Source organism: Eleutherodactylus coqui, chromosome 6, assembly GCF_035609145.1.
Source record: "Eleutherodactylus coqui strain aEleCoq1 chromosome 6, aEleCoq1.hap1, whole genome shotgun sequence".
Taxonomy (NCBI): Eukaryota; Metazoa; Chordata; class Amphibia; order Anura; family Eleutherodactylidae; genus Eleutherodactylus; species Eleutherodactylus coqui.
The window spans coordinates 105,417,564-105,445,279 of NC_089842.1; the positions used below are offsets into that span (position 1 = coordinate 105,417,564).

The 27,716-nt window shown below is 43.4% G+C and overlaps 1 protein-coding gene across 2 annotated transcripts in view; it reads right to left on the reverse strand.

Annotated features, from left to right (window-relative positions):
• The window catches only part of PLEKHG5 (pleckstrin homology and RhoGEF domain containing G5), a 207,386-nt gene that overhangs the window by 69,639 nt on the left and 110,031 nt on the right, over nt 1-27,716 (reverse strand). For both annotated transcript variants that reach the window (XM_066607336.1, XM_066607335.1), the window contains exons 3-4: nt 26,273-26,375; nt 6,999-7,059 (exon numbers count right to left, since the gene is read on the reverse strand). In XM_066607336.1, coding sequence (XP_066463433.1) covers nt 6,999-7,059; nt 26,273-26,375 — 164 coding nt within the window. The remainder of the gene's footprint in view (nt 1-6,998; nt 7,060-26,272; nt 26,376-27,716) is intronic.

Below are 27,716 nucleotides of genomic sequence, written 5' to 3' on the forward strand. Positions count from 1 at the left end.
GTTCAGATTCTCGCTGGATGGTGGGAATCCGAACGTTAATTGTCCTGTGTAAGGGCATCTTTAGACTAAACAATGGACTGAAGTGTCCGTCAGTTCAGTCTCTTCCCTTTTGCTACGAGGCAGGAGTGGAGACAGAAGGAAACTGTAGACTAACTTTAGAAACAAGTGGTGAGGTCACAGGTCAGCGGCCATTGTGTTCTTCTTCCCCTTTTTAGATTTGCAGTTATTTTGGTGAATTTGTAGTGAAAACTTTAAAATATCAACCCTACATAAGAATGAGAATGTGCCTGGCCACTACAATTCAGGAGAAGTAAAGGGCGCAGCTATAGGGAACGCAGGACCTTGGTGCGGGAGGTTACCCCTCCAAAGTTCTGCCACAAAAGCAGACACCGGTGTTATAACTGGCACATAGTAGGGGGAATCCCTCTTATGAGTTTTTCTTTGGAGCCCAAGAAATCCAAGGTACAGAATAGAGCACGATATACAATATATAGCATTTGAATGACTTTGGGCAATTGGAAATTTGCAAGATAAGTCATCATGTAGTCTTAAGAAAGGGATATTACTATGCAATATAGGGCTGACCCTAGAGTGTCATATGAGTTATCTGTTCCAGGTAAGGTGGCCATCGTTGTGCATGTGATTGGTGGTTAAGGTGGACCTACACAATATGTATGACTTAAACAGTATATTGGATGATGGTCTGGGTTAAAAGAATACGTTAGGCAAAACTGATATACTATGTTATGTCTAGTGTGCATAGGAAGATACGACGCAAGAACTCTCAACAAACTGGACAAAGTTTAGTCACATCTCCAATATTACAATGTGTTGGACACGGTTACACTAAGGACTTCATGCAACTCTTCTCTGCTTTCTCATCTAAGGTCATAAGAGTTCTTAGGAGGCACAGATTATACACAAAGAATTCAGCTCCGCTACATCTGTATGTATCACATCACATCTAACAGTTTCTACGCTGCTCACATTTGGTTTACATAGTGACATTCAATTCTCTTTAACCATAGCGTATTACCATATCTGGACTGACTTCAGCACCACCTCCCAATGGCAGCACAGGAATGGGCACACGGAGGGGAGGGAAACGCTGGACAATAGACTTAAAGTGACTTTTATTGTTGGCAGAAAGTTCTAAAAAATAGCTAAAATGCACATAGCACTAGAAAGCAGATTTCTCCTCATCCCAGGTGACTGAGCTTCATACACACATCTAATATGGATTCTCCTACTATAGAACATGGGGAGTGATTGAATAACCTTTTCAGGTCAACTTAATCCAAATATCACTATCTAATTTCCAGGGGCATAACTATAGTGGACTCAGGGATTGCACCTACTGCCTGGTTTATGAAGGGGCTCAATGCATCCTTACAGTATAAAGGGCCCAGAGGCTTTAAGTTAAAGGGTGAGATCTTCCACTGATGGTCTTATTAGAATTAGAGACCAAAATAGGACATACTTTATTTTACGTATTAGGATTAGTTCAGCATAAAAAGCATTGTTGGTCCAGCTAGCTGACAACAGGGACCACACACTGTGATTCCCCAGGGGAGCGCTGATAACACTGTTTTCAGCTGCAGTCCTGACCATAACAGACCACCTGCTGTTCTCTGCATACAGAGAAGGGAGGCTCATTTACATGCAATTGAAGCTAATAAGCTACTAATGGGCATTAGTGTCCATTAGTAGTTTATGTAAAATGATCGTTCAAACTGTCAGTCATCCTATCTTTTGAGCGATTATCGTTGTGTGAAAATGGGGCTTCAGTAAGTGCAATAATGGGGAATGCACATCGAGGAGGTTTCACAAATCTACAGTCTAAGGGCTTCTTCACAGGACCTGGGTTTTTGCCTTGGTATTTGTGCACGCAAAATCTGCATACGTAAAACACTGAAATTAGAACCCATTGATTTTGATGGGTTCGTCTTCATGAGCGTGCTTTGCATGCACGGAAGAAATGTACATAGGCGTATTTTCTGTCCGTATTCTGTCTGTATTGTTTACGAACATAATGCAGACAGCATACAACACCATGGATGTGCATTGGTGTCTTCAGATGTGCATGTTTTGCATACGTAAAATAAAGTATGTCCTATTTTGGTCTCCTATATGGACAGAAATCGCTCATTAAAGTCTATGGGATTGTATAAGAATGCAGCAAATAATGCACATTCACTGCATTCCCCAGTGGGGGAAAAAGTGACATTAATTGGTTCTTCTTGCGTTTTTTTTTCTTTGCATGCATGAAAAACACAATGAATATAGATGCATGACAGACAAAAAAACGCATGCACACCAAATATGCTCATGCAGTGAAAGCTGTGTGTTTTTCACAGACCTCAATCGCATATCCCCGTATGCATAAGGCCTTACACAGCAGGACCATTGTGTGAATAATCATTAGATTGAGTGATTTGTACAATGATTGTTAGGTGTAAAGTGTGCAACCAGCGAACAATCAGCGATCAATCTTTAGATTATTGCTGATTGGATCTTTCAGGCGGACCTAAAAATTGTCATTTGTCTGATGCAAATCCTTTGTTGTACATAGGCATAGTAATGATCTGCTGAACAGGAAGCAGCGGCAGAAGGATTGACCAGAAGAGTTATGATGATCTAATGAACGATCCAAACTACCCAGTTGTTCATGCAAATGCATGTCAAGCACACATATACAATCATTGCTGGTTGCATGCTGTTCCAATTTATCCTGCAGTGTAAAAGGACCTTAACTTCAATCCATTCGCTGCACAATTTAGTACAATCTATTGTACTTTTTGTAAGGAGGAGAACACAATTAAGCATAAATGTGCTTAAATACCTTGAATTTGCCTCGTTTTGTCCTTAATGATATTTAGTTTTTGTAGTTACTTGGCAGCTATGGCAACCCAAGATCAGTATTTCCGCTTCAGCTTCCTTTCCTCCTCTTCCTTCTTCCCAACTCTTTCAATTAGATCTTGGCTCCCAGCCTATCATTATAAAGGACTTCTCCCAGAGTTTCCTTTGTGCTCGTTTCTTTGATAACGGTGCTCATACTGTATGTATAGTTCCATTTAAGGGTGTGACCTCCATCCAGCCTGCACTCTTGCCACCACTTTGCCCATATCCACCCCCACCCCTCCCATTTGCACCATCAGCAGTCTGGATTGAGCGAACCACATATAATATACATGTATATTAGCACCCAGCATGGCACGTATAATGGTACCAACCTTCGTACAGATGTAATAGTAACAGCTGAGATGGATGCATAAGGCCTCTTTCACATGAGCAGTATTTTGAGGCTAAGTAGGCGCAACAAAAAATTGTGACCATTGGAACCAATAGTTTCCCATGGATTCCTTAGGTAAAACAATTTTTTTGACGCGCCAAACAATTCGGAGCACAAAAGATAGAACATAAGTTTGTTACTTCAACTCCTGAAATTTCTTACTGCGCTAGAAGATAGGTCTTGTTCTATGTTTGGACCGCACAAAGCAGGAGGCACCATAGACTCTTATAGGAGTCTATAGGAGCTGTCAGAAAAAGTGAGGGGGAGGGATTTCGGGGCTGCGGTGTTATATTAGGGCTCCAGCCAGCCATGTGAATGGACATTAAAAAAAATCACAAATAACAGCCGCGACTGGGTCGCAGCTATTCTTCATTCATATGATTTACTGCTCCCATGGTCGCGATTTTATAGCACAACTAGCCTAGCATTGAAATGACACTCGTGTGAAAGAGGCCTTACAGTGCCAGCCATAGTGCTCATATGAGGCCAGGCATGGTGCATGTCAAATAGTGCCAGGCAAAATGCAGATATCATAGTGATATTCATGGTGAATATAAAGTACTAGTGATGTATTATGTGTTGCCCTATCTTTTGAGTTTAAGCCGCCATTTGAAGTTTTCGTCGCAGATCCGGCACAAAATACCGGAAGCAATAGTCAATAGGGTCTGTTCGACATTGTTTGGTTTCATTGTGAGATTAATCCATTCGGTCAGGGAATCCCCCTTTTCCGCTTCGCAAATGCAGCAGGAAAACGGAACCCAGCCTCAGATATGAAAGACATACCCCCCTCTGTCTGCAGTAGATGGAGCCTCCCACAGTCAGAATGGTTGTAGACAACAGTTTTGGTGATGAACTCCATATTTATGAAGCCCCCTGAAGTCTGCCAAACTAATGACAGTGAAGAATGCCAGGTACAACCACACATTGATTAATACCAATTCTTTAGGTTGGCATACTTGAATGGTTCTTCCTGGCCATTTTGGACATAGTGGGGTCTTTATAGACTAGGCTGTCCCCGTGAGCACAATACAGGCAGCAGCAGGGCCATACGGGGTGCAGAGTAGGAAACAGGTCATTTTCATAAAGTTGCATTGTATTCTGAATATGCAAATAATCGCAAATCATTCACTGTCTACATAAGTAATACCGAAACTGCTCAGAGGCAGGATATACCGGCCTGTCCAGACAGGACTCACAGGGTAATGCAGTGATATCACTTCCCTCGTCCTGCAAACAGAACTTCTGATGGTGGAAAATTCAGCTCCTAGATTGTATAAACTGGCAGCGGTTCAGTACTACGCCTGATCCATCAGTGACTGCACAGCTCCAACATGCAAGGAAATATTGCCTTTAGCTCCTGCACAATAAGTTATCACCGGTGGAAAGAAGTCATCATTAAAGGGGTTTTCCAGGATTAGAACGTCTCTGGCCGGAAGAAGTGGTTTTCTGTCTACAACGGCGTCACAGCTGGGCAGCGATTGGCTATTACAGTCACCTGATGTTTTGCAACAATAGAAATGTATCTATTCTATGATAGTAATAATATAAATCATGATATTAATGGTAATCCCCATAATATAGAAAAAAGATTAATGCATGGATTCCAGCAATAGACAATATATGTGACGAAGGATTGGACGGCTTTGACCGGCCGCTCTTCTACTACAATTTCCACCACTAAACTTTGGAATTTTTCTAGTTTAATGAAACTAAAGTCATTGGACGGTATAATCTCTGTATAATTAAAAGTTGAGCAACTTTTTCATATACTTTACTTTTTTTTTAACATCTCTGCTTGTTGTCAGTGAATTGAAACATTACATCCTAAGCTGCACCTTCTCTCACAGCTGAAAGGTTAAGGTGACCAAACACATTAAATAAAGGTCAGTCAAGCACACCGATTTTGTTTACGCATGACCGAGCATCCAATTGATATGGAGGTGTCCTGACTTTCCACTGATAGCAGATTTCAGGGAAACATGTTGGATTTTAACATGCCAGATCCTGTTCTCAAGAGAAGTAAACTGCAGTCAGAGGAATCTGGCAGGGCTTACTCCACTCTCTCGGTTGGTGGTGGGGTGATGAGTAATAGCTGTCGCCCAATCCTCTTTCTGCTGACAGCCCTATGGTGCATGGTTACTTTTACTTAACCCCTTAAGGACCAGGTTGTTTCAGTCCTAAAGGACCAGACACTTTTTAGGGATTTTACCCATGTGGTGGTTTTACTGCCCTATTTTTTTTCTTCAGCTACCAAAATTATTTCTGCTGTATTTTTTTTCTATTGTTTTATTAGTTTTTTTTTCACTGACTTTTTTTTGTTTTGTTGGGGTTAAGGGCTTATTCAGACGTCCGTATATCGGCCGTGTTTTCACGTCCCCGTCCCGTCCCCTCCCATTGCAAAAAGTGGCGAGCGGCGGAGAGGGGGCGGGAGCTCAGTGCACTGCTCCTGGCTCTTCCAGCCTCCTTCCCCTGCAGAGAGGAACACCATATATCGGCCGGGCGTGAAAACCCGGCCAATACACGGACGTGTGAATAAGCCCTAAAACACTAAAAACATTATTTTTTCAAATTTATAGTTTATTTTTAAAATAATTATATTTATGCTAAAATAAAGTACGGGAATGTGTTCCTCATTTTGTTTCAGACGCTTTGATAATTTGTATAGTCTCGGGTTACAGGGCGCATATGGCAACGGATAAGGTTTGCGTTTGGCGGTGGGTCATTTTCTTTTTTATATACGGTATATATATATTTTTTTATTCTATAATTCTTTTATTTATTTACTTTTTAACTATTTTTTTTACATCTATGTCTCCCATGACATCATATAAGATCTCTGGGGGTCATTCACATTCTTTTTTTCTTTATTTCACACTTTTCCACTGTAGCTGGAATATCCTTAGGAGCCGCAGTTACAGGGGCAAGCATCCCCTGTAGTGACAGCAGTCACTGGCAGAACTGATCTGGATATACTAGGACCCTGCAGCTCAGCTATGACAGGATGCACCCCCCTAACACACCCTGTCTACAGAAAAAAAAAACTTAAGGGGCTCTGAAAAAAACTAAAATGAAAATCCAAAGAATGGCTGGTAGTTCAGGGGTCAACAATGTATCAGAGTACATAAAATGTATTACTATTCAGTCTATGCTGGTCATCACATAGTAGCCCTAACTTCCTAAAATATATTAGAACTGTTTTGGTGGGGGGTCTCTAATTCTGCAAAACAAGAATATCTTGACTTTGCAATCCCGCCCGGGTTTAGTACATAGCATAGTGGAAACCTGAATATGGGTATGTGTCATTCGTCCAATGAGCCATGACTGGCAAGTATACGGAGGATCAGGGTTATTAAATGCACATGCAAGTGTGAAGCTGACATATGTGTTGTGAGCAGAGGCATAACCTGAAGCTTCAGGGCCCTAATGCAAAACCTGTAACAGGGTCCCCAACTATAATGCTTTATTCATAGTACTGGGCTCTCTATATGGAGAAGAGAGACCTTATGGCCCCCCAAGGCTCCTGGGCCCCGGAGGGTTTAGGGACCCTGCAGATCCCTAAAGGATATTATAGCTGTTTTCTTGACCAAGCTGTTGCGGAATATTCCGGCTCATGTGAAAGGTCCCTTATAGTTTGCCAAAAAATCCAGCACATTTTTCCTGTTTAGTGGGAAAGTCCGAGATCCTACAAGAATGAAACCGTCCTTACATCTGTGTGCCGTCTCCGGGTCTTCTTCTTCGTTATCTTCAGCCCCGCAGCTTTCTTCTCTCTGCAGGAAGTAAAATGAATAAGATGAATGAATTTATTTCTGGGGAACTCGGAATGACATAAGACAAATAGATCATTATTAGAGATGAGCGAACGTACTCGTCCGAGCTTAATACTCGTTCGAGTATTAGGGTGTTCGAGATGCTTGTTACTCGTGACGAGTACCACGCGATATTCGAGTTACTTTTACTTTCATCTCTGAGACGTTAGCGCGCTTTTCTGGCCAATAGAAAGACAGGGAAGGCATTACAACTTCCCCCTGCAACGTTCAAGCCCTATACCACCCCCCTGCAGTGAGTGGCTGGCGAGATCAGGTGTCACCCGAGTATAAAAATCGGCCCCTCCCGCAGCTCGCCACAGATGCGTTCTGACATAGTTTAGGGAAAGTGCTGTTGGTGCCGGAGCTGCTGTAGGGAGAGCGTTAGGAGTATTTTAGGCTTCAAGAACCCCAACGGTCCTTCTTAGGGCCACATCTAGCCGTGTGCAGTAGTGTGGAGGCTGCTTTTTGCAGTGTTGCACTTTTTTTTTTTTTGTATATTGGCCGTGCAGAGCATTGCGCCCTGCAGTAATTAGACATAGTGCAGGGCCAGTAGTGGTGAGGCAGGGACAGAACACATATATTGTGAGGCAAGGACAGAAGACATATTGATTGAATATAGGCAGTGGGCCTTTGCAAAAACATTTGGGGAAAAAAATCTATTTGGGCTGCCTGTGACGGTCCTCAGTGTTCTGGGTCTGTGCTGGGTGTAGTAGTCCTCCTAATTCATACGCAGCCAGCTAAGTGTTACAGCAGGCTTGCGCAAAATTATTTCCTGCCTCTGTGTTGGCTGTTAAATCACCGCTGTATTCCAGTCCACAGTGCAACAGTCTGCAGTTATTTGACATAGTCCAGGGCCAGTAGTGGTGACGCAGAGAGAGAAGACATATACAGCGTATATAGGCAGTGGGCCTTTCCAAAAACATTTGGGGAAAAAAATCTATTTGGGCTGCCTGTGACTGTCCTCAGTGTTCTGGGTCTGTGCTGGGTGTAGTTGTCCTCCTAATTCATACGCAGCCAGCTAAGTGTTACAGCAGGCTTGCTCAAAATTATTTCCTGGCGTTTCGTAAGCGAAGTCAGCCTCCAACCACAGGCCAATAAGCGGCACATTTAATTACAGCGTTCTGTTTCTGCACTACTGGTAATACACCATGCTGAGGGGTAGGGGTAGGCCTATAGGACGTGGACACGGGCGAGGACGCGGAGGCCCAAGTCAGGGTGTGGGCACAGGCCGAGCCAGTGCGGTGGCCAGGGGTAGAGGCAGGGCCAGACCGAATAATCCACCAACTGTTTCCCAAAGCGCCCCCTCGCGCCATGCCACCCTGCAGAGGTCAAGGTGCTCTACGGTGTGGCAATTTTTCACAGAGACGCCTGACAACCGACGAACAGTGGTGTGCAACCTTTGTCGCGCCAAGATCAGCTGGGGAGCCACCACCACCAGCATGCGCAGGCATATGATGGCCAAGCACCCCACAAGGTGGGACTAAGGCCGTTCACCGCCTCCGGTTTGCACCACTGCCTCTCCCCCTGTGCCCCAACCTGCCACTGAGATCCAACCCCCCTCTGAGGACACAGGCACTACCGTCTCCTGGCCTGCACCCACACCCTCATCTCCGCTGTCCTCGGCCCCATCCAGCAATGTCTCTCAGCGCAGCGTCCAGATGTCGCTAGCGCCACTGTTTCAGCGTGTATGGCCAGAGGAGGAGGAGGAGGAGGGGGAGGAGCATGAGGAGGAGGGGGAAGAGGCAGCTTGGCCCACTGCTGCTTGCCTGTCATCCTTTCAGCGTGTATGGCCAGAGGAGGAGGAGGAGGAGGAGGAGGAGGAGGATCCTGAAAGTGATCTTCCTAGTGAGGACAGCCATGTGTTGCGTAGAGGTACCCTGGCACACATGGCTGACTTCATGTTAGGATGCCTTTCTCGTGACCCTCGCGTTACACGCATTCTGGCCACTACGGATTACTGGGTGTACACACTGCTCGACCCACGGTATAAGGAGAACCTTTCCACTCTCATTCCCGAAGAGGAAAGGGGTTCGAGAATGATGCTATACCACAGGGCGCTGGTGGACAAACTGATGGTAAACTTCCCATCCGACAGCGCTAGTGGCCGAAGGCGCAGTTCCGAGGGCCAGGTAGCAGGGGAGGCGCAGAGATCAGGCAGCATGTACAGCGCAGGCAGGGGACCATTATCCAAGGCCTTTGCCAGCTTTCTGGCTCCCCAGCAAGACTGTCACCGGTCCCCAGTCAAGGCTGAGTTGGCGGGAGCACTGTAAAAGGATGGTGAGGGAGTACGTAGCCGATCGCACGACCATCCTCCGTGACGCCTCTGCCCCCTACAACTACTGGGTGTCGAAGCTGGACACGTGGCCTGAACTCGCGCTGTATGCCCTGGAGGTCCTTGCTTGTCCTGCGGCTAGCGTCTTGTCAGAGAGTGTGCTTAGTGCAGCTGGGGGAATCATCATGGATAAGCGTACCCACCTGTCAACTGACAGTGCCGACAGGCTTACACTCATCAAGATGAACAAAGCCTGGATTTCCCCAGACTTCTCTTCCCCACCAGCGGACAGCAGCGATACCTAAGCAATATGTAGGCTGCACCCGCGGATGGAAGCATCGTTCTCTATCACCATCAAAAACGGGGACCTTTTCGCTTCATCAATCTGTGTATAATATTCCTCCTCCTCCTCCTGCTCCTCCTCCTGAAACCTCACATAATCACGCCGAACGGGCAATTTTTCTTAGGCCCACAAGGCTCAGTCATATAATTTTTGTAAACAATTTTTATACGTTTCAATGCTCATTAAAGTGTTGAAACTTTCACCTCAACCAATTTTTATTTTAACTGGGCTGCCTCCAGGCCTAGTTACCAATTAAGCCACATTAACCAAAGCGATTAATGGGTTTCACCTGCCCTCTTGGTTGGGCATGGGCAATTTTTCTGAGGTACATTAGTACTCTTGGTACACCAATTTTTGGGGGCCCTCGCCTACAGTGTAATCAAATTATTTTTTAGCCCACCTGCATTACAGCTGACGTTACATCAGCTGTGTTGGGCACTGCAATGGGATATATTTATGTACCGCCGGTGGGTTCCAGGGAGCCACCCATGCTGTCGGTCCACACGGAGTTGTAACTGCATGTGTCCACTTCTAAAGAACCCCAGTCTGACTGGGGCATGCAGTGTGGGCCGAAGCCCACCTGCATTAAGCACGACATTACCTCAGCTGTGATGGGCAATGCAATGGGATATATTTATGTACCGCCGGTGGGTTCCAGGGAGCCACCCATGCTGTGGGTGCACACGGAATTCCCATTGCGGAGTTGTACCTGGCTGTGACTATTTATAAAAAAACGCGGTCTGACTGGGGCATGCAGACACCTTGACAGAATGAATAGTGTGTGGCACATAGGTTCCCCATTGCTATGCCCACGTGTGCAGCTCCTGATGGAGGTGGCACAGGATTGGATTTCTCATTGCTTCTGTACAGCATTGTGGGCTATCGCCCCGCCCCTTTTAAAGAGGGTCGCTGCCTAGCCGTGCCAACCCTCTGCAGTGTGTGCCTGCGGTTCCTCCTCATGGCAGATGCACTTATAAATAGACATGAGGGTGGCGTGGCATGAGGGCAGCTGAAGGCTGCGCAGGGACACTTTGGTGTGCGCTGTGGGGGGGAGGGGGGGCGGTTGGGCAGCATGTAACCCAGGAGAAGTGGCAGTGGAGTGTCATGCAGGCAGTGATTGTGCTTTGTTGGAGGTAGTGTGGTGCTTAGCTAAGGTATGCATTGCTAATGAGGGCTTTTCAGAAGTAAAAGTTGTTGGGAGGGGGGGGGGCACTCTTGCTGCTATTGTGGCTTAATAGTGGGACCTGGGAACCTGAGATGCAGCCCAACATGTAGCCCCTCGCCTGCCCTATCCGTTGCTGTGTCGTTCCCATCACTTTCTTGAATTGCCCAGATTTTCACAAATGAAAACCTTAGCGAGCATAGGCGATATACAAAAATGCTCGGGTCGCCCATTGACTTCAATGGGGTTCGTTACTCGAAACGAACCCTCGAGCATCGCGATAATTTCATCCCGAGTAACGAGCACCCGAGCATTTTGGTGCTCGCTCATCTCTAATCATTATCTTTTCATCACAGCAGACCAACGCCGAGCTCTGCGCTTGATAATATCACAAAATATATCCTCCAGTCTGTGATCTGTGGATTTCCCTAGAAGATCTCTATGTACGCAGAATGAACAACATTAAGGGTCCTTTCACACAGCATGGAATTTACCACAGGACACAGTGCAGATGCGGATTTCGTTACACCTTTAACTGCTGAATGCGTTCTGCGGAACGTCTTGTGGAATTTATAGCATTTTTTTCTGCAGACTTTCATTGCGGACAGCGGCATGTTCGGGGGTCCCGTACAGCCCCCTGCGATGAGATTGCAGGTTGCCGTGCAGTTGCCATGGCAGACAAGCGTCTTCTGCATGCCTGATAGAATGCCTGTCAGATAACAAAATACTGCAGGAGTGATCAAAGCATCGCAAGTTCTTGCTCTGGGGACTAAAAAAAAAATGTTTTACTAATTATTAAAAAAAATAAAAAGTAATAAACGTTTTTAAAAAATATTTTGCCATATTTATAATAAAAAAAAACAAAATAATAAAACAAAAATACATATTTGGTATCACTGTGTCCATAAAAGTCTGATCTATCGAAGTAACGCATTATTTACCCCGCATGGTGAACGTCATCAAAGAAAAAAAAATTAAAGAACGCCAGAATTGTGAAAAAATGTTATAAAAAGTGATCAAAAAGTCATATGTATTCAAAAAGTATCAGCACAGACTACAGGATGTCCCGCACAAAATGAGCCCTCGCGTTTTGCAACCCGTATTACTGCATGGGAGGGGAATTAGGCCAATTAGGGGTTAATTATCATATCTGCTATTCTACTGAATATACTTACAGCAGAGAAAAATTATCAATGGTCTGTGCAACACTTTGATACTTCTTGGTTTGTCTTATATGTTTGCAACTATATAGTCTGTGTATTATTTGAAGATCTATGTGACCTCCTTATAAGATTCTCTGCTAAAATATTTTCTTTGGAAGAGTTATGATGTCCCCTAGAGGACAGTTTTAGAACGACATGTAGACAAGTGCAATTTTCACGAAGTGTAGTAATCTTCAGATTATGGCACACTGAGGATCAGATTATAGCGTTTTGGATCCATGAGAAAAAGAAAAAAATGATAAGTTCCATAACTTTAAGGCCGGTTTCACACGGGCAATTAAATCGAGCAATTTTCGTGCGATGCAAGAGCATGTGAAAACGCACAATTATGAAACGCATGGTTTGCAATGTTTTCACTCATTCGATGTTGCGTTAAAAAAAACAAAACGCTGCCTGCACTATCTTTCGGACATTTTGCCTTTTTATCTCCCATGTTTCTCAATAGATCCTTCGTTTTATGGCATCTCACAAACTTGCGATTTTTGTCTTATGCCATGCATTTTTAACATTAGAAAGTCCTATTATCTATCGGGAGAAAATCGCACGTGGCAGCAATGTTTTTGCAAGAAAAAGCATCTCTGACGCAGACATCTCATAAGCAAAATAGCGATCTTGCCACGATTTCCTCGCGGCAATATCCTGATCGCCAGTGTGAAAGAGCCCTTAGCGGATCACATTCACACCTAGCACAGATCTGCACGCTTTATCACGGCTCTCCGTTCTGAGTGGTAAAAAAAAGAGTCCTCAACATACACATGAATTGACGCACACCGGTCCTCTATTGACTCTGTGTGCCTTTATAGGTTTTATTACAAAAATTAGGAAAATATATATTTACTTAGGTCTGTGTCACACGGACGTGCGTATCTGCGCACGTATTTGCGCAATCAAACTTTGCACGCGCAATATACAGTGAATAGAACTCATTGATCTCCGTTATATTCACTGCGCACTTTGCATGCACAATTCCGTCATGCAGGAAAAAAAGCAGCACACTCTATCTTCCTGTACATTTGCGCTGGGAAATACAATAAATACGGGACTGCGGTTGCTAGGGTGGTTTTTTTTGCTCGTGCAAATGCGCATGATTTGCATGCACAAAAAAGTACAGTAAGAAGCACAAAAGCGTGTGCAAAAACGCAACCTCCGCAACTGCGCTTACGCTCCTGTGACATAGGCTTCAATGTCACGATCAATTTTGATTTGTCACTTTATCATTCTGCCTGTAAAATCCACTACTTTTTAGATGCCGGTATCACTTGCAGGATGATTCGCTCCGCCATTGTTTTTGCTCTAGCTGCTAGGCGTATCGGAGAATTTGCTTGTGGTCAGGATCTATACACACCCTATGCATCAGTATGAGCAGGAAGTGGGAGAGAATGGATGTGTCAGAATGCAATCTTATGATGCCGAACTGGGCAAGGATAGCAAAATAATTCTGGGCTTCCAAGAACAATACATGGCGCGTTGGAGACAACACACCCCTGGCTAGGGTCATTTCACTAGAGAACAAGCCCACCAGGGAACACACAGAGCTCTGTATAGATAGCCTAGCAGTCTTGTCTCCTGGGGAGAACAAGTACAGAATAGCTTTAAGGAGTTGTCTGCTTTGGAAAATCCCTTTTTGTCAGTATGATTCCCTGAAGATATGCTGGTCACAATGTGCTGCAGGAGCGCCTAACAATCAGCTAAAGAGGTTTTTCCCTGTACTTAAAAAAAAAATTCACATGCTTAAAATAGCATAAAATAAAGAAAAAATACATATTCACCCGCAGCACTGGAGCCCCGATGCCCACCACTCAGAATCCAGAAGCAGCAGGCCGTCATGTGCTGCTCACTGTGCACATGACCAATCAGCCAATCACATGCTTCAGCAATGATTCTACTATCGAGGAACCCTGCAGCACCTCCACAGGGGAAATGAAGCATTACATTATGTCCAATGGAATTAACAGGCTGTTAGAGGACATGCCTGTCCTTCAGTGTAAAAGATGCTCTTTCTAGTCGCTCCTTGCTCTAGCTATTGGATAAGGGTTCTACAATGAATGCCTGTATGATGTGGCCTGGTTTGGATCTAAGGATGCAACGATTTTTGGGGATTTTCATCTTCACTTTTTAAAAACCAAAACTTTATTTTTCCAGCAAAAGAGCTATATGAGGGCTTGTTCTTTCTGGGGCAGGCTGTGGTTTTGATTGATACCATCTTGGGGTACATATAATGTACCGAATAACTTAGTCATTTTTTATTTTTTTGGGGAGGGGGCAGGGTGAAAAAAACATTAGATCAATTCCGCCATTGTTTCTTTTTTTTCTCTATTTTGTTTTACAGCGTTTACTATGCGGGGTATATAACTTTTCTGCGGGTGGGTATGATTATGACGATATCGAAATTATATAGGTTCTTTTAGGTTTTTCTACTTTTGCACCGTAAAAACTCTTTTCTTGGAAAATATATATTTTTTGTATCGCTGAATAAAACCCATAACTTTTTTATTTCTCCATAGAATGAGCTGTGCAAGGGCTTGTTTTTTGTGTAACATGCTGTAATGTTTATTGGTACGGTTTTGGGTTACATATGACTTTTTAAACTAGAAAAATGAAGAAAAAAAACATTTTGGCTTTTTTTTTGGCCTTTTGTTTGCTGTGTTGGATCAAAAATGTATTACATTTTATGGCTTGCTACAGATGCGATAATACTAGAGATGAGCGAGCACCAAAATGCTCGGGTGCTTGTTGCTCGAGTCGAACTTTCCGCGATGCTCGAGGGTTCGTTTCAAATAACGAACCCCATTGAAGTCAATGGGCGACTCGAGCATTTTGGTATATGACAGATGCTCGCTAAGGCTTTCATTTGTGCAAATCTTCAAAACCTACGAAAGTGATGGAAACAACAAAGATACGGATAGGGCAGGCGAGGGGCAACATGCTGGGCTGCATCTCAGGCTCCCAGGTCCCACTATTAAGCCACAGTAGCGGCAAGAGTGAGCCTCCCCCCCCCCCCCTAACAATTGGACGTCAGACACACGGCGGTGTAAACATTTTTTGAATTATTGGCTTGCAGTTGAAGGGTGACAGCGCTTATGTAACGCAAACTGCAGCCAGAAAAAAATGATACAGGCCTAGCTGTGCAATAGTGAGGTACTAGAACTCCCAGCAGCCACGGAGTTAAATGCACACGGTCACAGGTAGCCCTGGGGTTCTTGTAGACAGGATTCCACTCTACCCACTGTCCCTGCCTGACCAATACTGCCCCTATACTATGTAGTACAGACTGCAGCCTGAGAACGCTATAGCCTGTACGCCCGATATAAAAAAAAAAAAAAAAAAGAGCAAAACTGCTCCCAGCAGCCACAACAGTAATGCACACGGTCAGATGTGGCCCTAAGCACCGTTAGGGTTCCTGAAGACGCTAACAGCCTAACACTCTCCCTATTGCAGGAACAGCACTCTCCCTAATCTCTGCCAGCGTGTGTCTGAGGCGTGCCGCGGGCGGGACCGCTTTATATACTTGGCGGTCACTTGATCTCACCAGCCACTCACTGCAGAGGGGTGGGATAGGGCTGGAACATCACAGGAGGAAGTTGTAATGCCTTCCCTGCATGTCTATTGGCCAGAAAATGGTGCAAAACTTTCAGGGAAGGAAATGTTATTGGCTAGAGTAACACGTGGTGCTCGTCTCGAGTAACGAGCATCTCGAACACCCTAATACTCGAACGAGCATCAAGCTCGGATGAGTACGCTCGCTCATCTCTAGATAATACCAAATGTGTTTTTTTTTTATTTAAAATTTTTGTAAACAAAAAAAGTGGAAAATGCACAATAAAGGGTTTTTGTTGATGTGGATTTTTTTGTACTACTTTTCTTTATTTTCACTTTCTTATGTCCCTGTCCGGAACTTAAACCCACGATCTTACACTGCAGTATACATGAGTTACTTGCCAGTGATTTCTATGGTAGACTGAAGGTCATTATTAGGTCTTTGGCTGCCATGGCACCCCATTGGCCTCCTTCTGTTACCGTTGTACATGCTATAATCAACATTGATCTTAGCATGGAAGTGATTAATGGCAGGTGTAGTACACACCAGAAGAAGGATGGTAAGCATTGACTGCTTGCTCGGTGCTAAATTAGGCCCACAGGCATGACCACATCGAAATCTGGCCAATGGCCTTTAGAAACGAGGACTTGCTCTCGTAAAAAGACCCCTTCATTTGAACAGCAAACACAGGGACACTTTGCCATCCTGATGGGTACTGTATCAGGCCTGTAAGTTCGCCCATGAATAGACAAGGTTTACAACCCATAGAGAGATTAGAGACTATGGGCTCCTGTACCTATTGGCATATCCCCACCACTGTCAGGCATCAGTCAGCTTCCATCTAGTTGTCTAAGACCCCCAATTGTTTCCCCACAGCCTCGGGAATGAGCTTTCAAGTATTGAGCCTGAGACCTTTAGCTGAAGTGACAGTCTCCGCCTATGTGGACTACTGCATTGCCATCTTTGATGAGGACATTGTTTTGCTTGCTGGCATTATTATTGAAAACACATACTGCTGACACCCTCAAGAGAGTTGGGAAATAAAGACTCTTTCCACATTGCTACTACCGCCTTTGAAAAGAAGATGAGTTGGGACATTGCAAATAACGACTGTATTGGTCAGTTCTGCAATATTGTGATCTAAGCATCGAACTTCTGAAACTTCAGGTATTTATTTGTTCACTTGTAATCTAATAAACCATTTGGAACATCAGTGAACTGCAGTCATGTTTTGGTTCAAGCCACTGTAGCCCTACTGCAGAGCTGTAACTGGGCTTACTATCAGGCTTATGTTCAAGCCCCGGAATTGACACCCTGAGAAGAGTATATAGTCCTATGGTGATACCTGCCAGAGCCTCAGACAAGAGGCGGGCTGAGGGAAGATCCCCTTTACGTGAGCCTAGTGAGGTCCCTAACACCACCTCGGGGAAAAATAGTGGCAGCGATCCTGGCCACCCAAAAACAAAGCACCAAGCCAGCAGAATGAAGGGCCCAGGAAGAGGAGAACAGAACAGAATTTTGTCCCCAAACCAGATAATCACTCTAATATCTACTTAAGTTTGGATACTTGATGTAGGTAGTTTTAGAAAGCTGTGCTACGTATCCTTTGGAATGAAAACGATTTTCTAGAAGGAGGGCAGAAAATACGGGAATCTCTATTGACTGATTGGCTATACTATAAGCCACGTCTGTAGGTTTACTTCTGGTGATGAACCCTTGAATTACCATCAATCTCTAAATGTGCTCTTTGTAACATGAACTGCTTGTGTTTAAGCTTTGTGTCAGACCTCATATTGCTCTCTCAGTATAATAATAAATTGTGGGTCCAACAAGTTCTGAAAAACCCTTTTTTAACCCAGTAGAGTCTGACATTTTTCTAGATAGAGTTCAATATGGTCTGACAACCTTTTTTCCCACACTTGCTTCAGATGGCTGGAGAAAAATGGCATAAATGAAGATACTATTAGCCCAGGTAAAGAGAACTGATGGAGACAGGAAAGTGATGCAAATTACATACAAAACTGATTTGTTCATATTACCATCATTCCATACCAGTGTCAGTCACCCATACTCACTGAGAGGGTATAAATGAAGATAATCACATCCACACTCAGATGGATTGCATGGCCATATTACTGAAATTAATTCATTAGTTGGTAAAACAGCAGACAAAGGACTGTCTATCTGCATTATCCAATAAACTTCCCAGTGCACAATAAGAAAAGGGGCAGGAATGGGAAAAAAATCTATCATTTTTAATGTTCTTTTCCCTAAATGGCAATAAATATAATTCTGATTTATGATTATGTAGTAAATGACAAGAAAACATGCACAACCAGGTTTACAAGTCAAAGTCCACTTGTTGCTAAGCAGAACCTAGTCATCATCCCCTTTAAAAATGGCTTTATAGAAAGCACATGCATTATGGGCACATTTTATGAGGACACGGCACCATCTGTTTTTCCTGTTATTACAAAAATTCATTTGGGCAAAATATAGAAATTGCGTAAAGAAATGCAAATTAAGAACATGGTATGTAAGGCTGAAAAAAGACACATGTTTATCCAATTAAGCCTATTATCCTACAATGCTGATCCAGAGGAGGGGAACAAACCCCAAAGAGGTAAAAGCCAATTGTCCTCATTTTATGTGTGATCAGTTTTTATTGAAAATTTTAAATAAGTTACGTGAACACAATGCAAAGAATAAGCAAAGCAGAGAAAGGCACAAACAGCATGTCAGAACATACATCTGCCATACTAGTCAACATTATCTGATCAATTGTACATCTGGGCATACTGTCTCCAAATGCCAATACTCCATAACAGCAACTAACTTAAGAAGCTCATTACTGAGCCTGTGACGCCCAGTAGCAAAATGCCTGCACCTGTCATCCCAAACGTCCCATATTACAAATGAGTCCAACTATCGAGGCCAAAAGCTGTCTTTATAGCCCTGTATAATGGACATACCAAAAAATAAACTAAATATAAAACCTGAATGATCCAAATATGGTGGAAAAGAGAAAGAAGAAAAAAAGGAGAAAAGTGAAAAAAAAACAAGGAAGGGGAAAAAGAGGGAGAGAAAGAACAAAAAGGGATGGGGTGGGGAGGTGGCAGCTATGCCTTAAGAAAAGGTAGGTGAGGGGGCTAGAAATTTTTAGATCCAAGGGGCCACCACCAGGTCTACTGGGGATGACTCATTTTCTAGCTTTATCCATAATTTGTCAGTAGGTAGCCCAAGGATTTAAGCTTGGTCAACACTGCTCTACCCAACCGAAGTCTAGAAGAATACCACGTGAACCTAGTGACGGCCATTTGTAGGACCTTGAAATAGCTATATCAAATGCCTATTAGCACAGTCTGAAGAAAGAGTTGAAAAGCGTGTCAGGATAACCATTTTTACAACATTCATGGGGCCAAACAAAAAGATAGATCTGCATTGATATCTTTGCAAATCCTCTAAAGGGTCTTCCTCTACTGTGGCAGGTAATTGAAAGAATAAAGTAAGTGCAGCTGTGCAGAAAGTTTAATGCCAGGGCACAGAAAAGTGTTCCATTGTTGCAAATTACAGGAGGGGAGAGAGGATACACCCCTGGTGAGTACCATTATTTATAGCAAATGTTTTCTAAATGTTGCCATTTACCCTTATCCTGGCTGTCAGTTGGGTGTATAGGGCCAGGACCTGCTATACGAATTTTGCGCCTAGATCAACTTGCTGCAAAGAAGCTTTGAGGAAGGGTTGGTGCACCCACATAAAGGTATGTTATTTTTTTGGGCATAGGAAATTAATGAGATGGTACGTAGTGTGTTGTCCCTAGACTTTCTGCCCATCACAAATCCTACTTGGTCTCTATTGATAATCTCTGGGGTTATTTAACTACAGCTACTAGCCAACAATTTCGAGTAAATTTTGATATCCCAATTTATTAGCAATATCGGTTGAAAACTGACACATATTGTGGAGTCTTTATTTGGTTTGGGCAGGACCACCAGATGCACCTAGAGCAACTGTTTTGGAAAGGGGCAAGTAGGCAATATACGATTAAGGAACTTGGTTAAAACTGACAGGAGTTGTGCCTTAAAAAGTTTTTAAAAAAGCAATCCATGAAGCCATCTGGTCCCGCGCTCTTCCCCCCCTTTGAGAGATGAGATAACTTTGCTTATTTCCTCTTCTGTAAGTGGGGAATCTAACTCGTCTCTTGTTGCTCTCGAAATCATAGGGAAAGCCGTCTCCTGAATATCATCATTGATCTTTGAATCCAGGTCTGAATGTGAAAGGTCGGCATAGTGGCCCTTTATGGTATATAAAGAGTTAGAATAATCCTTAAACAGAGCAACTATTTGGCAAGAGTCGTGTACTTCTGCTCCATGCGGAGTCTGAAGAAATGGCACGTGTGTATAGACACGATCACATTTATTAGCATTTTCAGAGAGGAAGCTCCAAAAGCGCTCTGGCTTTCTGGTAAACCCCTTCTCCAGCTTATCTCTCAATTGCTCACTGACCGTGGTATAGTCAAACAACACCCCTGGGTCAAGAAAACACTTATGAGATTTCTCTAATTCCTCCACCTCTGCAGAAAGGCTCTGAATCTTAAAAGCCTTTTCCTTCTTTAATCGGGCCCCATGTTTAATTAATGTACCCGAACTACATATTTCAGTGCTTCCCACTGCAGAAGAGGAGAGGTTCTATTTGTCACATGATCTGCCGTCAGAATTTTCCAAGGTGAGATCCATGGTCATGTGAAAATCCCTCCCCAATTAACACAAAAGGGTCAAACTTTGATAGGATATCTTTTAACTTCCTACCCTGATCAGCATTAGGTAGATGACCTTTGTCCACAGTGTAAATTTTGGCATGAATCTTTAACTTTGCAAACATGAATCTACCCTCTGGACAAACCAATTTATCAATGTGAGTGTATAGCAAAGACCTAAGAAATGCAATAGATGTGCCCCTGGATTTAGAATCCATATTCAGACTATTTACCCAGGCTTTATAGTATCTACAGCACAACCCAAGTAATTGCCTGGCTCAAAAGTGGGTCTCCTAGAGAAACAATATTTGCATATTCACCCTGTGCAGCCAATTAAGAATTTGCAACCTTTTTTTGTGGCACGTTGAAACTCCATACAGTAAGAGAGACCAACTTAATCGAAGTCACCAGAATTGTGACAGAATGGCACCAAAAAAAGGGAGGGGGCAATTCACCCTGACAAGGACGTACCTGATTTCGTACCTCGGTCCTTAGTTAACCCTACGTGAGACAGGGAAATAACATAAGAAACACAAACTTAGCTTTGCGAAGCAGCAGGCAAATGACAGTTTCAGGACTGAGCTCTAACTCAGACCACAGTCAGAGCTAGACAGAAGATTCAATAGCAATTCAGTCCAGCCTCAGCCAGACTAAAAAGCCATGCCAATTACCCTCAGGTGCAGCTAAGCATGTCTTACCTAATACCACACCCACCAGAGCCAGAAGATGGAGAACCACCTTTCAAAACCTGCACCAGACTTTCAGCATGGCAGCAATCCCAGAACCGCCGCAACACAAGACCACTATAACCATACAGCTATAAATGTCCCTACGAAGGCAAAACAACACCACCTGAGCTAACCCTAAACAGGAGCGGTCTTTCAAGGGCATTAACACAGAGACCACCACATAGGCGACAGTAATACAATATCATTATAAAACATACCCCTTCAATGAAGCCTATCTGAAACTTGACTCTAGACTAAGGAGGCTTTTGTTACCCCTTCTGTCTTTAGGGATATAGCTTCTGAACCTACAACTCAGAGAATAGATATTATGAATCATATCTGCTACTAGCAACCAGTAATGTAAAACTCAATTTGGATCTCAGCATCCATTAATAACCCGCATATATTTAGATCAGAAGAAATAGATTAATGCAAGACCCTGTAAGTACGGGCCGGAAGAGGATCGGCCTCCTTCGATAATCATGCCCTATGCATGTTGCTAGAGACTGAAGATATAAATTAAACAGCAACAAAGAATCTCCCTGTCACCCACTCACAATGCCTTAACGTCTCACTGTCTCCCCGTTTGGGGATCACCAGGGCACCGAAGTGCTGGACCTGAGTGTAGAGGAAGAACAGGGCACCAATCAGGCAGGGAGAATGCTGCAAACTAAGGTCCTTAGTAAATTCTGCCAGGTCAGGCGATCGCTCATGACGCCTCCCATTTTTGCATACGAACAGCTGGAAGGGAAATCCCCACAAGTAGGCAATTTCATGTTCCCACAGTATGTCCCGTAGTATGTCCAGCAGGGGGCGTAGTGCTTTATGTTGAGTGGAACATGAAAGATCTTGTAGCAGAAGAATTTGTGCTCCATCAACGTCTATTTCAGACAGGTTGCGGGCCTTTAACCTAATCTCAACTTTTACAGTATAAAAGCAGAGATGACAGATCACATCCCTGGGTTCATTAATATTAGGATTGAGCAGGCCAAGAGCCCTATGAGCTCTATTTATTTCTAGCTCCTGTTATCGGACAGCCCAGAATCGTGCCAAATAAGTCTTGTGGCATAGGAACCAAATCAATGGTTTTAGTTGTTTCGGGTTGACCCCGTATCCTTCTGTTATTTTTTCTATTCTGGTTTTCGGAGTCGTAAAGCTGCTTAATATGTTGATCATGGATATCACACTAAGTAGATAGGTCAGAGAGTTCAGTCGAGAAATTGCCTTGATCTGTAGACAGGTCATTTACTTTGGGAATGGTAGCTTTTATGGAGCTTAATTCTTGTTTAAAGGACAGATCCAGCCTATCCACAAAGCACTCCATTTCTTGCCTTTTGGGGAGCAACTTCATTTGCTCATTCCTGTCCAAGGGATTGGGCTGGAAGAGCCATGTGCTGGAGGTAAACGCTCATGGTGGAGGACGAAGAGGGAGGCTGAGCGCCTCTAGTTTGCCGTTGCGGGAGAAGACTATTTAATTGCGGCAATGCAGGAGATGTAGGGGTCCTCGATGCCCAAGCCTCACCCTGAGCAGACGTCAGAGGCAAGTCCTCACTGGTTACGCTTACCTTCCTGTGCTGTATTCCCGGATCATCCATGGCCTCATGGCAATGGGATGATGGAGTTAACAGCGCTGCATTTGTGTTGCAGCCTGCCATAGGTGAGTCACACTCGCATGCAACAGATATGTAGCTGCGCAGGCTTCTCTGCGCCTCTGCCGGGTTCTGAAGATCCCAGAAAGAGAGAAACCTCCCCTCCTTCTCTTCACTATAACAGCTTCTGGTGCTGAATTTGGGGTAATGGATTGCTAGAACTGCTCTCTGCCATTGCCAGGGCACACCCCAATTGCCTTCATTTTAGGAAACAAATTCCTTCCCGACTCCAAATCTGGCAGTCAGAAAAACTCCTTAGATTAAGAACCCTTCTGAAGGAAGCTAGTGATTATAACATGTAATGCTTGGATAGATCAGTGGTAAAAGAAGACCCGGCCACCAAAGAACACGATGGCCGATACTGTCAGAGTTGATACCGGCATGGATATCAACCAACTGAAAGGAGCAGTGCAAAAGCAAAAAACATGGAGGGAGCTCGCCTTTAGGGTCACCGCGGTTCGTAAACGACTAACAACAACAATATTGTTAGACTCAAGAAAAACGTCCAGGCTCCCCTTGAAATTTCTCACAAAGTTAAGTAAATATATATAAAATATATAAAGTGTATTAAGTTGTCCATTTCTTATATCCAATCCTGAAAAAGTTGGGTAACAAAACAGACTCAGCATTCAGCAAACTAAGGGAGTTGGGTGACAACTTCAGTGGGAATTGTCATTTTGGCCAACCAATGAGGCCACAATTACAACTCCCACGGAAGTTATCACCCAACTTCCAAGATTGCTGAATGCCAAGTCTGTTTTGTTATGCAGACATACAAAGGTGGAGAATCTACTACTGCACAGTCAGAAGGAGAATGAACCATTATGGACTTATCAAAAATAAACCTGAACTCAATTTGAATCTAGAACTGCCCAGTAGTCTGCAGTTTTCAGAGAACAATAGTACGACCGTGATAAAAGATGTCCTACGCACCTACTGTGCAAAGCTGGGTGGGTACAGCTATGGGCTCTGTAATGGCTGCAATTAAAGGGACACTGCCATCATTTTTGAGCCCCATAAACTTATATTGTAGTGCGGGGGGCTGTGCGCTGTGGAGGGGAGTTTGTCCCGGGTATTACACTACAGTGGCAAGGGGGGCCTCTGGGCCCCCTGGCTTAAGGGCTGGGACGCAACTGCGACCCTTGTACCCCCTATAGATACACCACTTAATAGGGACTCCGTGTAGCACTATACATCGTGCACATACCATGTCCATGTGTGCTTGGACCAAGATAAGTGGCTAAGAAGACCTCACACAAGAGGACAACTTGTATGTTTAGTATTTTTAGGAGGAAGAGCTTTGAACTCTATCTGCATGAGATAATGTGTGAGTGCACAGAAGCGTGAGTGTATACTTAGACATAGCAGAGTTGAGTTTGTCATTTGACACAATCTAGTTTTACATAGGCCTGCACGTAATCACAGCCCATAATAAATGCAGTTTTAATGACATATTGGCAATGCTACATCTTTGTATCTATAAAAGAGAGTATGCATCACAGTGCACAGTATTAAAACAGGAGTCTGTTCAGGAGAACAAAGACTAGAAATCTGACTGAGCGGCATCTCTCTAGCGCAAAGCGTAAGTGACCGCTCTTGAATGCCATCCCACCCCTATTATCCACGCACTCTATCATGAGCAATCCTTGTAAAGTGAAGCCAGTGTAACGGAGATGTTTCCCCATGGTGAATGCCTTCTTTTCAGAAGTGCCAAGATTTGTGTTTTATAGGGTCGCCATTAAACGTGGAAGGGAACACTGTCCTGGAAGTGAAACCACAGCTTTCAATGCGCTGAACTGCAGCACAATATCTAAATAATAGGCGGCAGGCGGTTTAAATATCAGGGAAAGCACAGCAGATCAGCAGACTGTCTGCATCAGTCTCCGGAGAAACATTACTACTGCCAGCTGGACAAGGTCACTACAGTCTCACTTGGTGCCTTTCACAGAAAAGTCTGACTTGTAAAAAAAAAAAAATCATTCATTATGGAGGAAGAAAGAAAAACAGAGAGCGAGATTGCAAAATAAAGGAGACAGTAGTTTATAGGTGAGGATAATAGAGTGTATAAAGACTGCATAGGACAACCCCTTCCCATCTGCCCTATTAGGGTATATGGGCTTCTGATAGGCTCAGGACCCTCTTTATGACTGCCAATGAGTGCAGCTTGTCCACCCACGTATCTCATGGCGGCCAATTTATTTGGACGCGTGCCATTTAATATTACATTTCTCTAGTAGTGGCCACTGAAGGGAAAATGAGTAGCCGCCAACAGCCAATCGCTAGGGATTAGGGCAACTTCACTCTAAGTAACGACTCTCCAGTTGAGTCAACCCTTTCATAGAAGGAGTTCAAAAAGATGTAAGCAGGATAAAACACTTTCTGTAACCCTTCCCCAATCCTATGATCTCTTGATTGGTATTTAGCAATGCGGATCAATCAGCTCTGCAGTAAGATACCTTAAAGGGTTGTATGTACCAAGATTTCAAGTTATCCCCTATGCACAAGATAGGAAAAAACGTGCAGATTGGTGGGGTTCACCTGCTAATCTCAAGAATGGGATTCTGTGTCCCCCTCTGCTGTCACTGCGGGGGTGGCAGAATTAATAGATTGTGGGTGAGCTCGCATGGTTGACGCTCTATTCATTTTAATGGGGCTGATGCAAATACCCAAGCGATTGCGCTCAGGTATCTTGGCAGTCCCACTGAAAGTGAATGGAGCACCAGCACGCATGTGCGACTAGCACTCAGTCTCTGCTCACTGCGAGAGGTGCAGTAACTCCGTAGTGAGGAGGACGGTGGACATTGGAACCTGTTCTTGAGATCGGCAGGGGTCTCAGTGGTGAAACACCCACCAATCAGCAAGTTATTTCCTATCCTGTGGATAGGGGATAACTGGAAATCTTGGTACAACCCTTTAAAGTATCTTATTGCAGAGCTGATTGATCCTCAAACTTTATAGTGCGGCTAGATTGCAGCGATGAATGAAAACTTAAATCTTGGCAGGGACTTATTGTGGTTTCATTTCTAAATATGAAGAAAGGAATTGGTGGAAGCCACAAGGGTAATTAAATGGGTAGACAGAGTAATTGCAGCTCCAGACGTGACTGATCTGTGGTACAACGCTGTTCACTGACAAACCCTTCATATAGAGGCAGAGCGCTGCTCCTCAGCTTTGATTCTTACTGAAAACTCCAGTTTTGAACAATTAATTACAACTGTACAAAATCTACATCAACATTAAATAAATCTTTGCTTTGCTTATCTTGTACTTATTTCTTCTCCTACATTCAAGTCTAAGTGTAAATTCTTCTTGCACACTTAAAGCTCAGCTGTCAGGTCACATGTCTGACAACTAGGTGGAGCTAAATTGCTGTCTGATTCCAAGGGCGAGCAGAAGAATTTTTTAAGGAGCTATACAAAAAGCTAAGTAACCTACATAAAATAACATTGGTACACAATCAACAAAGTATTTACAACCATCTCAACTATTCCCATAGAACCTACCCTTTACCATCCATTAACTCCTCTTCATCTTCCTCAACATCCGACGCAGGGCTGGTGCGGGGAGGGCATGATCGAGTAGAGACGTTACGGGCCAGGATAGATCCTGAGCAAATAAAATAGAATACAAAGTAAGTATACATAGCAACACTGTACAAACCACAACTATACATACCACACAGGTCACATTTCATAAAGGGTGACTCTAATTCAGTCATTATCTCACCTGGTCAAAATATCATCTACATGGAAGGTCCTATTTATACTTCGTAATATCTGTTAAATCTATCTATCTATCTATCTATCTATCTATCTATCTATCTATCTATCTATCTCATATCTATCTATCTATCTATCTATCTATCTATCTACCTATCTCATATCTATCTATCTATCTATCTATCTATCTATCTATCTATCTCATATCTATCTATCTATCTATCTATCTATCTACCTATCTCATATCTATCTATCTATCTATCTATCTCATATCTATCTATCTCATATCTATCTATCTCACATCTATCTATCTATTTATCTATCTATCTCATATCTATCTATCTATCTATCTATTTATCTCATATCTATCTATATATCTATCTCATATCTATCTATCTATCTCATATCTATCTATCTCATATCTATCTATCTATCTATCTCATATCTATCTATCTCATATCTATCTATCTATCTATCTATCTCATATCTATCTATCTCCTATCTATCTATCTATCTATCTATCTATCTATCTATCTATCTATCTATTTCATATCTATCTATCTATCTCATATCTATCTATCTATCTATCTATCTATCTATCTATCTATCTATCTCCTATCTATCTATCTATCTCATATCTATCTATCTATCTATCTATCTATCTATCTATCTATCTATCTATCTATCTATCTATCTATCTATCTATCTATCTATCTATCATTCTTTCAAATCTCCCAGTCTGTAGGGGGCTTCATCAGAGAAAATACTGTACAAGCATTGGACAGCAGAGATCTGGGGTAAAGTTATTTTTCCTGATGAAGCCCCTTCAGACTGTTTGGGATATCTGGAGGAATAATTGTCTGAAAAAGAAAAGGTGAGTGCTACCATGAGTCTTGTGTCATGACAACAGCAAAGCATCCTGAGCAGGGGTGTATGTGTATGGGTTGCAGGGGGTGCGGTCGCACCTGGCTAAGGAGCCCTAGGAGGCCCATAAAGTCTCTCTTCCCCATATTGCAAACCAATACTATCAATGAAGCTTTATAGTTAGGGGTCCAGTTCCAGATTTTACACTGGGGCCCAACAGCTTCAAGTTACGCCTCTGATCCTGAGACCATTCCTGTGTGGGGTTGATGTTCATTCAAGGAAGTGGGATCCATGAGTAAACATCCTCAAAGAGCAACTTCCCCCAACCATCGAGGAGCAATTCGGTGATGAACAATGTTTTTCC